This window comes from Limulus polyphemus, unplaced genomic scaffold (assembly GCF_000517525.1).
Source record: "Limulus polyphemus unplaced genomic scaffold, Limulus_polyphemus-2.1.2 Scaffold847, whole genome shotgun sequence".
Classification (NCBI taxonomy): Eukaryota; Metazoa; Arthropoda; class Merostomata; order Xiphosura; family Limulidae; genus Limulus; species Limulus polyphemus.
In genome coordinates this window covers 129,483-140,070 of record NW_013666457.1, presented here as the reverse complement: position 1 = coordinate 140,070, position 10,588 = coordinate 129,483, and the positions used below count along the sequence as shown (strand labels likewise).

At 34.4% G+C, this 10,588-nt stretch overlaps 1 protein-coding gene across 2 annotated transcripts; it reads left to right on the top strand.

Moving 5' to 3' along the window:
* LOC106460842 (N6-adenosine-methyltransferase 70 kDa subunit-like) lies at window positions 1–4,769 on the top strand. 2 transcript variants are annotated; one of them, XM_013920584.2, is made up of 2 exons: window positions 1–75; window positions 2,810–4,769. In XM_013920584.2, exon 2 carries the CDS (start codon window positions 2,845–2,847, stop codon window positions 4,504–4,506), a length of 1,662 nt encoding a protein of 553 aa, XP_013776038.1. In that variant the 5' UTR covers window positions 1–75; window positions 2,810–2,844; the 3' UTR covers window positions 4,507–4,769. The 2 variants fall into 2 exon arrangements, with proteins under 2 accessions (XP_013776038.1, XP_022243357.1); XM_022387649.1 differs by having other exon boundaries at window positions 21–70.
* The last annotated feature ends 5,819 nt before the right edge of the window (window positions 4,770–10,588 follow it).

Here is a 10,588-nt window from a genome sequence, read left to right as displayed (position 1 = left end):
GTATTTCGATGGCAGGAGAATCGAAAAGTGTTTAAATTGTTGTCTATTGGTGGTATTATCGGTGCTGAACGTCAGGTAAAACTAAAAGAAAATTAACTGCACATAAAAAAAAAAGATCTAATACCTGATTTTTGGGCTGTCACAAATTATGAAACTTAATCCTCGAGTTTGAGTATTCACATTTGATTTAAAAGTTTAACTGATACTGATAAATTGACATCAGTAAATGTATGATGTTTTTAATTTTAGTTTATAATTATAATTCGGTTGTCCTTATATTGTTTTACTCACCAACTAAACTTGAATAGGATTTGATTAAGTAGTATTACTAGTAGCATCTATTCTAACATATCCTTGTATAATGTAGCAGAGACATCAAAGTTCTTATTAACCTTTGTTTAAAACACTAACAATTCACTATATGCATACCATCAGTATTAAATCTTAAGCTGTAGATACATGTCAAAGACTAGACATGCTGACGTAAAAATATTCAATAACAGATGAATTAATTGCTACTGTTTGGCTGGTTATGTTTTTCACTATTATGTAATCCCTTTATTGGTAGTCTTTGAAATGACTTATTATACATCTATATGACAAGCTATGCCCGTTTTGGAATAAAGGCAATATTAAGGCCATTCTTGGTGTGTTTAATCTCAGGTTTATATTAGAAACACAGTAAAACTTGTTTGACACAGCACTGGATAAGGTGGAAACCTTTCTAATCTTAGTGGATTATTTAGTTCTGTAAAAACAGTTAACTATTGAAAATGTAAACATGTAATATCCTTGGTCTCATTAGTTTCTGTGTTAGACAAGTATCATTAATATATATATATATATATCTTACATCTTAAGCTCAAGAGGAATGAAAGATATACAAGGCATCCTGAAATTTCCATCCTTGGGCATTTGGGCTGCCATGCCTTATAATGTGTAGTTGTTGATTTAAGCTTACTACATCACAGTGCATATAAGTCATTGTATGGTGATGCTGGTGAGTTCTATTTTCATCTATGGCTTTGTTAGAGGTGGGAAGGCATTAATCCAAACCTAAAAAGTTTTATCTTTATAAGGCAAAGACACCTGAGTTGGAAACACAAGTAGCAATTCTTAAAAAGTCGTAACATTTTCTGTGATTCCTGGGAGATTCATATTTTAAACAGTAATTGGATATTAAGATAAAAATGATTTTAGCCTGTCTTGTCAAGCTTCAATCATGAAAATTCAAGATCCACAAATTTTTCTAACTTAATAATTGGCTGGTTATTTAAATAATGTCATAGTATACATCATTGGTTAGATCACATTTGGAGTAGTATTTTCAGTTTTGTGATCCTTGCCTTAGGAAGGGCATTGAATTGTTAAAAAAGGTTCAGAGGAGGGCTACAAAGACAATATCTGGGATAGAAAGGTTAAGATCTGTAAAACTGTTTTAATTTGAAGAAAGAAGAGTTAGAGGAATCAGATTGAGGTGTTTAAGATTGTTAAGGAAATTGATAGTGTTGATGCATCATCTTTTTTTCATACTTAATGGTGAGAATAGTAAGACTAGGGGACACAAATATAAATTTTGGCAGGGTAGGAGTCATCTTCAGCTAAGACTGTTTTATTTTTCTAACAGGGTGGTTGGCCTTTGGATTGAATTGCCTTTGGATGTTGTGATGCAGTTAATTTATGGGAGTTTAAGGGAAGGCTTGATAAATATTTGAGTGATAAGGGTTGTCATTGAGTATTTTAATTTTATTTTAGAATTTTATATAATGGATGGGATGGCCTAGATGGACCAAGAGGTCCCTTGTAGTCCTTAAATTATATGTAAATTATGTATATATAATAGTTGATGATTTTAATTGGTCAGTAAACCATTACCAGCTATAATGGTATAATGGATGGGATGGCCTAGATGGACCAAGAGGTCCCTTGTAGTCCTTAAATATATGTAAATTATGTATATATAATATTTGATGATTTTAATTGGTCAGTAAACCATTACGAGCTATTAAACCAATTAATTTGCCCCTTCTTAATTTTAAACACTTTTTTGTTGTTGCATTTTACAAGGTGTGCTGGTTTGCAACATATTTATAACTTGGGTCTAAATTAACATTTTATTATTTCATTGAAGTAATAAAAAGACAAATTATTTCAACTGTTATGAGTATTAAATTGTATGATCATGACTACAATCCATAGTGTAGGACAAGGTACTGACTCTTGAGAAATGTATTTTTGAAGGACTGCTTTTATATTGAAAAGCTTTTTATTTCACCCTATGATTATCAGTTGATTAACAATTTAACTATCAAATTTTTCCTGTTATGAATAAAACATTTTTGTCATGAATTGAAAGTCGGGGACAATTTTTAATGCATGCTAATATTCTTCCAACCGATATTCTCAGAAGCTGAGTGGAGTCTATTAGCAATTAAGTCATTTAACATAATTATACTTAGACAGATGGTTAAATTTATATACATTTTGCAAGAGCCTTGTTATTTCCTCTTAATTTCTGTTGTGCTACTTAGGAAAACAAAAACTAATGTGAACATATTTTTTAATAAATACTTGTAATTTATAGCATATGTGACTTTCTCTTTTTTAGAAGATCTTAATGTTCATAATGTTGCTTTATGTTTCTGAGAATGAAGACTGGACATAAGTCGTGTAATGTGATTCTGTTGTAAATAAGAAGTTTTAGGTACAAGATGCAGCTAAGGAGTTTAACATCACAGTGAATTACACACTGCTTATTAAATCTAGTGCAAAATGTGTACATATTAATGAAAGATTATTTTTTGTTTAGGTAAATCTCTAGCTCTGAAACCACAGAATTTGAAGATGTCAGATACTTGGAGTGACATACAGGCCTTGAAGTCAAGACAGAGTAGTCTGCGGGAACGACTACAACGAAGAAAGAAAGAAAGAGAAGGCATTGTCTTAAGCATCCAAGGGGAGCTTGGAGGGCCAACAGGAAGCCCCCGCAGCAATAGCCCTAACCCAGTTCAACAGCAATCTAAAGAAGAAAGTTTGGTTAAAACTCAGGAGGTAAAGACTGACCCAGAAGTTGAACACCAACTTCTGCTGAGGCTCTGTGATGCTGCTCTAAATCTCCCAGTAGATTCCTTAAATCTTATTTCATCAGTTTCGAAATCTTTGGGAAAAGATGTCTCAAACTTGATGGTGGAGAATCTACTGCAGAAATTCTCAGCACAAGAACTTATTTCCATTAAGGAAAGCTTTTCCCCAGAAGGTAAGAGTTTACTTGTTGTTGAGTCAGCTGAACATGACAAACTTCAGGCTGTTCTAGATATATTTGAGGGAGATAAACAGGATCTAGAAATAACAGAGAAAAGGAAAAGTGACACAGTTTTGGAAGATGAGCCAAAAACTAAAATAAATGCTAAAGCTAAAGAAACTGGCAAAAAAGACAGTGAAAATATCAATATTGAAAGTCTTCTTTCTTTACCCTCGGCACGAGAAAAAGAAAATAAAAAAATGGGAGAAGAAATTTTAGAGTTGTTGAGTAAACCAACAGCAAAAGAACGATCTTTAGTGGAACGTTTTCAGTCACAAGGTGGAGCTCAGGTTCAGGAGTTTTGCCCTCATGGAACCAAAGAAGAATGTATCAAAATGTCAGGAGACAATAAAGCTTGTACCAAACTTCACTTCAAAAAAATCATTCAGAAACATACTGACGAGTCTCTTGGTGACTGTTCTTTCTTAAACACTTGTTTCCATATGGATACGTGCAAGTATGTTCACTATGAAGTTGACTATTCAACAATTACACCTCCTTCAGCAAAGATTCAGCTCAATGATAAACAAGATTCAAAAATGTCACATGATGGAAAAGTAACCACGTTATATCCAGCACAGTGGATTCAGTGTGACTTGCGTTTTTTTGACATGACAATTCTGGGTAAGTTTGCTGTCGTGATGGCTGACCCACCTTGGGATATTCACATGGAATTACCATATGGAACAATGTCAGATGATGAAATGAGACAGTTGAATATTCCAAGTTTACAGGATGAAGGCTTAATCTTCTTGTGGGTGACTGGACGAGCCATGGAACTTGGACGTGAGTGCCTCAAATTGTGGGGTTATGAACGTTGTGATGAAATTATCTGGGTAAAGACCAATCAGCTTCAGAGAATTATTCGTACTGGAAGAACAGGTCATTGGTTAAATCATGGAAAAGAACATTGTCTGGTAGGAATCAAGGGGGATCCAGATTCAATCAATCGTGGATTGGATTGCGATGTGATTGTTGCAGAAGTTCGTGCAACTAGCCACAAGCCAGATGAAATTTATGGAATTATAGAGAGGCTTTCTCCAGGAACTAGAAAAATTGAACTGTTTGGTCGGTCTCATAATGTTCAACCTAATTGGATTACTCTTGGTAATCAGGTGGACGGAGTGCGGCTGATAGATCCCAGTCTGATTGAGTCATTCCAGCAACGATACCCAGATGGAAACTGTATGAAGAAACCTGAGTAAAACAGTACTTAGAGAAAAATCCTCTTTAGAGGTTAATTGAAGTGATTCTGTATAATGTTTATGTATACAATTTTGGTGTTAGACAGAGGAGACAGTGCACAGTTTATTCCCATTTAACTGTATTCAAATAACTGTGGACTACATATAAATGTTAAAATATTTTTATATCTTTCTTTGCTTCAATCTACCAATACCTTTTACATCTGTTTATTATAATACGAACTAATGAAAAGTTGATGAACATTAAAACCTTTTATGTCAGACTTGTTTGTCTTTCAGCATCATTGTGGATGTGGCCTGGCAATTAGGGAGCTTAATTCGCAATCTGCGGGTTCGAATCCACTGTTGCCAAATATATCGCCCTTTCAGCCGTGAGGGCATTATAATGTGACAGTCAATCCTACTATTCATTGGTAAAAGAGTAGTCCAAGAGTTGGTGGTGGGTGGTGATGACTAGCTTCCTTCCCTCTATTCTATCACTTCTAAATTAGGGACGGCTAGTGCAGATAACTATAGAGTGGTTTTGCACGAAATTCAAAACAGTACAAAATATTCAGTACAGTTGTATTGTGATCCATTGCTGGAAGTAGTTACTATGTACAGGTGTATTGTGATAAAAAAAATTGCTGGAAGTAGTTACTGTGTACAGGTGTATTGTGATCCATTGCTGGAAGTAGTTATTGTATACAGGTGTATTGTGATAACAAAAGTTGCTGGAAGTAGTTACTGTGTACAGGTGTATTGTGATAACAAAAGTTGCTGGAAGTAGTTACTGTATACAGGTGTATTGTGATAACAAAAGTTGCTGGAAGTAGTTACTATGTACAGGTGTATTGTGATAAAAATAACACTTCTTCTTGAAATACTTAATATAGAAAATTTTTATTGAAATCATTATCAATATTAGTCTTTTTTGCTTTTGTGTATTTTAAGCACAACTGGCTGAAGTATGCAGTGTCCATCATGGGTATCGAACTCCGAATTTACTATTGTCAGCCCCCAAGTGAACTACTGAGACACAGTTACATTATCCAATTATAGATTGGCTTACACTTATGAATTCCTCTTAAAATAATGCATATTCCTGTAGATTTTCAGAAAAAGAATAAAAACTAAATTCCAGATACGGTTTCAACAAAGTGCCTTACTATTTCTACTGTCGTTGAGTCAGGTTTGGTTGGAAGTTCTCGCAAAACTACACGAGGGCTATATTTGCTAGCCGTCCCTAATTTAGCAGTGAAAGACTAGAGGGAAAGCAGCTAGTCATCACCACCCAGCGCCAACTCTTGGGCTACTCTTTTACCAATGATTAAAGGAATTGACCGTCACAATATAACGCCCCCACAGCTGAAAGGGCGAGCATGTTTGGTGGGACGGGGATTCGAGCCCGTGACTCTCAAATTGCGAGTCAAGCGCCCTAACCACCTTGCCATGCCGGGCCATTTCCCATGGGAAATTAGGTCTTCGACTGGATCTAACTTAGAACATAAAATATCTACAAGATAAATAAAAAATTGGGAATTTAAAAACCTGCGCCTTAACCACTTGGCCATGCCGGACCCTTAGAGTCAGCGATTGCTTGTTAATTTTGTGTTAGCAAGGTTAGCTTTACATTTTTAAGATTAGTTCTTTTTGTAGTTAAAAGATGGGGTTGACAACAGATTAAAATATAGACGTGAGAAAAATGAGTAGGTAATGGAGTGGGAAGACGCATGTTGCATAATGATTACATTGATTTGGTTTTAACCTCGACAACTATCTACACTACTGATAAAATGCTATACCAGTTTTCGTGAAACTAATCATGTCTTCTTATTGAAAATAAAACTCGATCAATTTAGCAAAATGTGTATCTAATAAATACAGTGTGTATATTAATTACCTCATGAAAACGCACATTTATTACTATAGCAAGTATGAAAATATAATCATTTGTGTGGGAGTCTTTTATTAGAGAGACTTGAAGTATAAATTTTCAGTACATACCCGTGTTCTGTTTTATTAAATCATTCACTACCTGTCAGTGTTTTTAACTAAGAAATTCGAGATTTTTATATAAACGTAATATTTCTAAAAACCAACTTTTATGTCAGATCAACGGATTTATTAATTGTTCGTCTGCACGTCGATCTAAATTGGATAACATCCGGAAAAGCTACGATTGATTTTTTTCAGTAGAGTTTGTTGATTTTTTGTTGTTTTTTTACTTTAATTCAGACAATGGTCATGGCATCGTTGTAGCACATTGTTTATTGAACACTCACCATTCCCGAACATTTTTGTGAATGTTATGAAGAACTGCTGAGACAACAAGCCAGAATCTCTGAATGTTGTTTGTTCTCACAAATTCAAAATATACCAAAAATGTTTTGTTTTGATGGATATCCTTTTTCATGTTGAGTTATGTAAAGATATGCTGGGGAAAAGTGATTACAGTATGCGTTTGTGTCTGAAAGCATGTAAAATAAGTAAATATAGAACCATAATGGGCAAGTATCATTTCCTATATTTATTTTGAAAAATGACCCCTAGCAACAAGTTCTTTCAAACACATTTCAGTCTTCAAATGCCTGTTTATCCCAAATCCAACAACTGTATTATAATTAAATTTAGTTCTAAATCCACCCAATAAACATAACAAAATCTGAAAAGTCAATGTATTGTACGTTGATAATGAAGAATATTTTAATGGACTATATCGAATTGATTAGCAGCTCAAGCGACTATTATTTTTGTCTGATAAAACCAGGTTTTATCTTTGATCTCATCTTATCTCAGGTGTTCTTGGTATTTGTACCAAGTCAAACCATGCTTCAATAACACCAGGCAATAAAAACAATTTTTATCTGCTACTAGAAAAAATTCAACTGTTTCTGAATAATTTAACGATTTTGATTCTAAAACTCATGTTGAAAATTACTGATTAACTCTAGTTTTCAAGTTATGATAGATTTTTAAAAAATACTCCTTTTTTTTTACATCGTGAAAATATATTTTTCTTAAATAACTTTGTTTATTCATTAAAATTTGCGCTTAAAAATGTTCGAAACAATGCATAATAGAAATACCAGTTCAAAAAAGCAATGAGTATAGTATGATTATGTACTAAAAGTACATTCGGGCTGTGTTTAAAACTTTCATCGTGGTATTATTTTTGTTATAAAATATCTGCTTGACTTGTTGTGACTTTTGTTTATGTTCTCAACTTCACTCTGTAATCTCCCATCATTGCAAGATTCCATTGTCTTTGATATTGCTGTTCCATTGTAGAAATATTTTGGTTGAAGCGCTCGTCATGGTCATCGCTCACTGCACCCAGCTCATTTGGAAAGAAGTCTAACTCGGAGTGAAAGAAGTGCACCTTTAGTGACATCCTAAACCCCTTTTCCTTGTAGTTCTCGAACATATCATCACAGCATACTTTCATCTCTGTGATTTCTTAAGAAATTTTTAACAACCAGTTTGAATGATTTCCAGGCATCAAGTTCTTTCTGATTGAGTATTATTTTTAAAAAAAAAGCACTTCTCGAACCTGTGGCCTCAAAAAAGATATCTTCTTTCATTTTTGATTCACTGATTTTTGGAAACTTGTCAGACAGATAGATGAAACCATTAACATCTTTGTTCATTCCTTCTAAAAAATTTTCATGAGTCCCAATTTAACATGAAGTGGGGGCAGAAACACATTTTGAGGATTCACTAAAGGTTGATACTTGATATTCTGTTTTCCTGGTATGTAATTCTCTCTCACTAGTCATTCCTTCTTTTTATCATCTAGACTGTCCCAGAGACACAAAAAGCAACAATGTTTAGTATATCCAATCTGCAGGCATAGAAGGAGTGCAAAAACTTTTAGATCACCACATATGTTCCACCTATGGTGATCATACTTAATGGCCTCAAATATAATCTGCAAGATTTGATAAGTTTCTTTCATGAGTAACAGGAATTAATGGCTTAGTTTTCCCATTGTGCAAAGGTACAGCTTTCAGACTAACTTTAGATGAATCGATAAAATGTACCCCATTATTGAGGATGATGTTCACTACCTAATTCTTCCATTAATGCATCAACATTTGTACAGAAACACAAAGTATATTGCATGCTGTAGTGAGATGTCAGATTTTGATGGCGACTTCGGTAAATTGAAACTCTTGTTCAAGGAGCTAATGAATTCCATTGCTGTAAACTAGAACCAAGAAGTTCCCCATACTGCTTTGATAAAGACAAGTCACGAATTAGATCATTTATCTCTTCTTGTGTGATCAGATGAGGTAGTTTATGTTGAGGTACCACTGAAATAGAATTGCTAGATGATTCATTGTCTTCTTTGCAGAATAACTCTTCTGTTTCCCAACTTCACTGGTGGATGTGGCACTGGAAGACCACCCCCATGAGGTACTGGTTTCATTGCGTATGTAATATCTGGATATTTCATGTATTGTTTAGTTTGCCTGAATATCCAGAAACATTAGTCATGCAAAAGTAACAGTCAGTTAGATTATCTTTGGACTCACGCCATATCATGGGAACTGGAAATGGCATATCTGCTCTTTTCATATTCAGCCAGATGTGCAAACTTTAGAAGACACATGTGGAGCCCAATGTTTTTTTTTCTTGTTTTTTTTTTTTTTTTTTCTTTTTTGGTCACCAATTTTATACCCAGAATAGTGGTAGTAAGCCACATCTTTATCTTGTGTGTGATACTATTCCTTTGTGAAACTGTAATATATTTTCTACGAGTGTAGCAAAAACTGTTTGGGTGGTTTTTATACTCTCAGACTTTACTTGAACGGTAGGCTGCCAGCATTTCAAATGATTTTATATAAAATATAAAATATTTTGTTTACAGAACTAGAGTGTAAAAGATATACGCGAATTATATAACGCGAACATGATGTGAGTAAAAAAATAAGACTTATTTAAAAATTCAAAAACAGCTAAAATGGGATAGAAAAAAAATGCATCATTTGTAGAGTGCGGAATGCCTCCAAAATTTATATTTATACTGAAAGATCAGACTTTGTTTTGACTGTGCGCAGAGCGAGGTGATTTGACCAACTGAATGAATGAGAGGCAATTGAGACAGAGTCGTCTGACTCCACCCCTTTTATGAGAAATCGAGGGACTTCTTGAATGTTCTAGCAAACTGAGCACGTGGGGGTTTCATGATTCCAGAGCGGAGCAGGTGAGCGTGGGAATGAAGTGTAACGAATTTATTATTATGTATTTATTTTTAATATGAACGTTGTTTGGATTGAATTTATATTTAAAAATATGCGTGACTTGTATTATCAGATATGTGTTGCGTATAACGAATTTGTCATATATTTATTTTAATGTCAACGTTTGTTTCGAATAAGTTTATATCTGAGGGCGTGTTTAGCTTACCGTGTTAGTTACGTATGACAAAACTCCCGCCAACTCTCCAAGATTATAGAATATTCGTGAACACAAAGAATCAACAATATATCCATTTCCGTATCCGGTATTATTAGAAGGTTCTAGAAGATGTGTCTTGCATATAAAAACAGCAGGGCATCGCACCAAAAACAACAGACAAGAGAAAACAGAGAAGAGACAAGTCTATCATGAAACTGTTATAACCATGTAAGCTATAAACTGTGATTTTGCTAAACCCTATCAACCGGAAAATATACGACATTTGACCAGGAACAGTTATAAATTTCGAACGTCAGTGAAATCCCATCAAACGTTGATATCTCTCCAAGAATATTACTAATTTGTTATCGGACATTAGTGATTTTGTGAAAATATTATCTTACTTCAACGGTCCAACAATGCAGTGCCTGACAAAGCAAGCTGGCTTCCCGCCGATTATATGTACGTTCAACTCGCTCGATATCAAGGATACTCTGAACTAGGAAGACAGTTTTGGGCTATTTGTAAGTTAGTGAAATTTCTGTTTATGAAACTTGGTTGTAAAAGTCAGAGCCAAACCCATGGAACAGTTTCGAAGTACACTTTCAGTGTAATTGAGATGGAGTGAGTCATCATTCTATGTTAAAAAAAAAAAACTGACTGGCCAAGTGGTTAGGGCGCTCGACTCGTAATGTACGGG

Bases quoted from the DNA above. Each gene is read 5' to 3' on its own strand.
- LOC106460842 (XM_013920584.2), top strand. From the start codon at position 2,845: ATGTCAGATACTTGGAGTGACATACAGGCCTTGAAGTCAAGACAGAGT.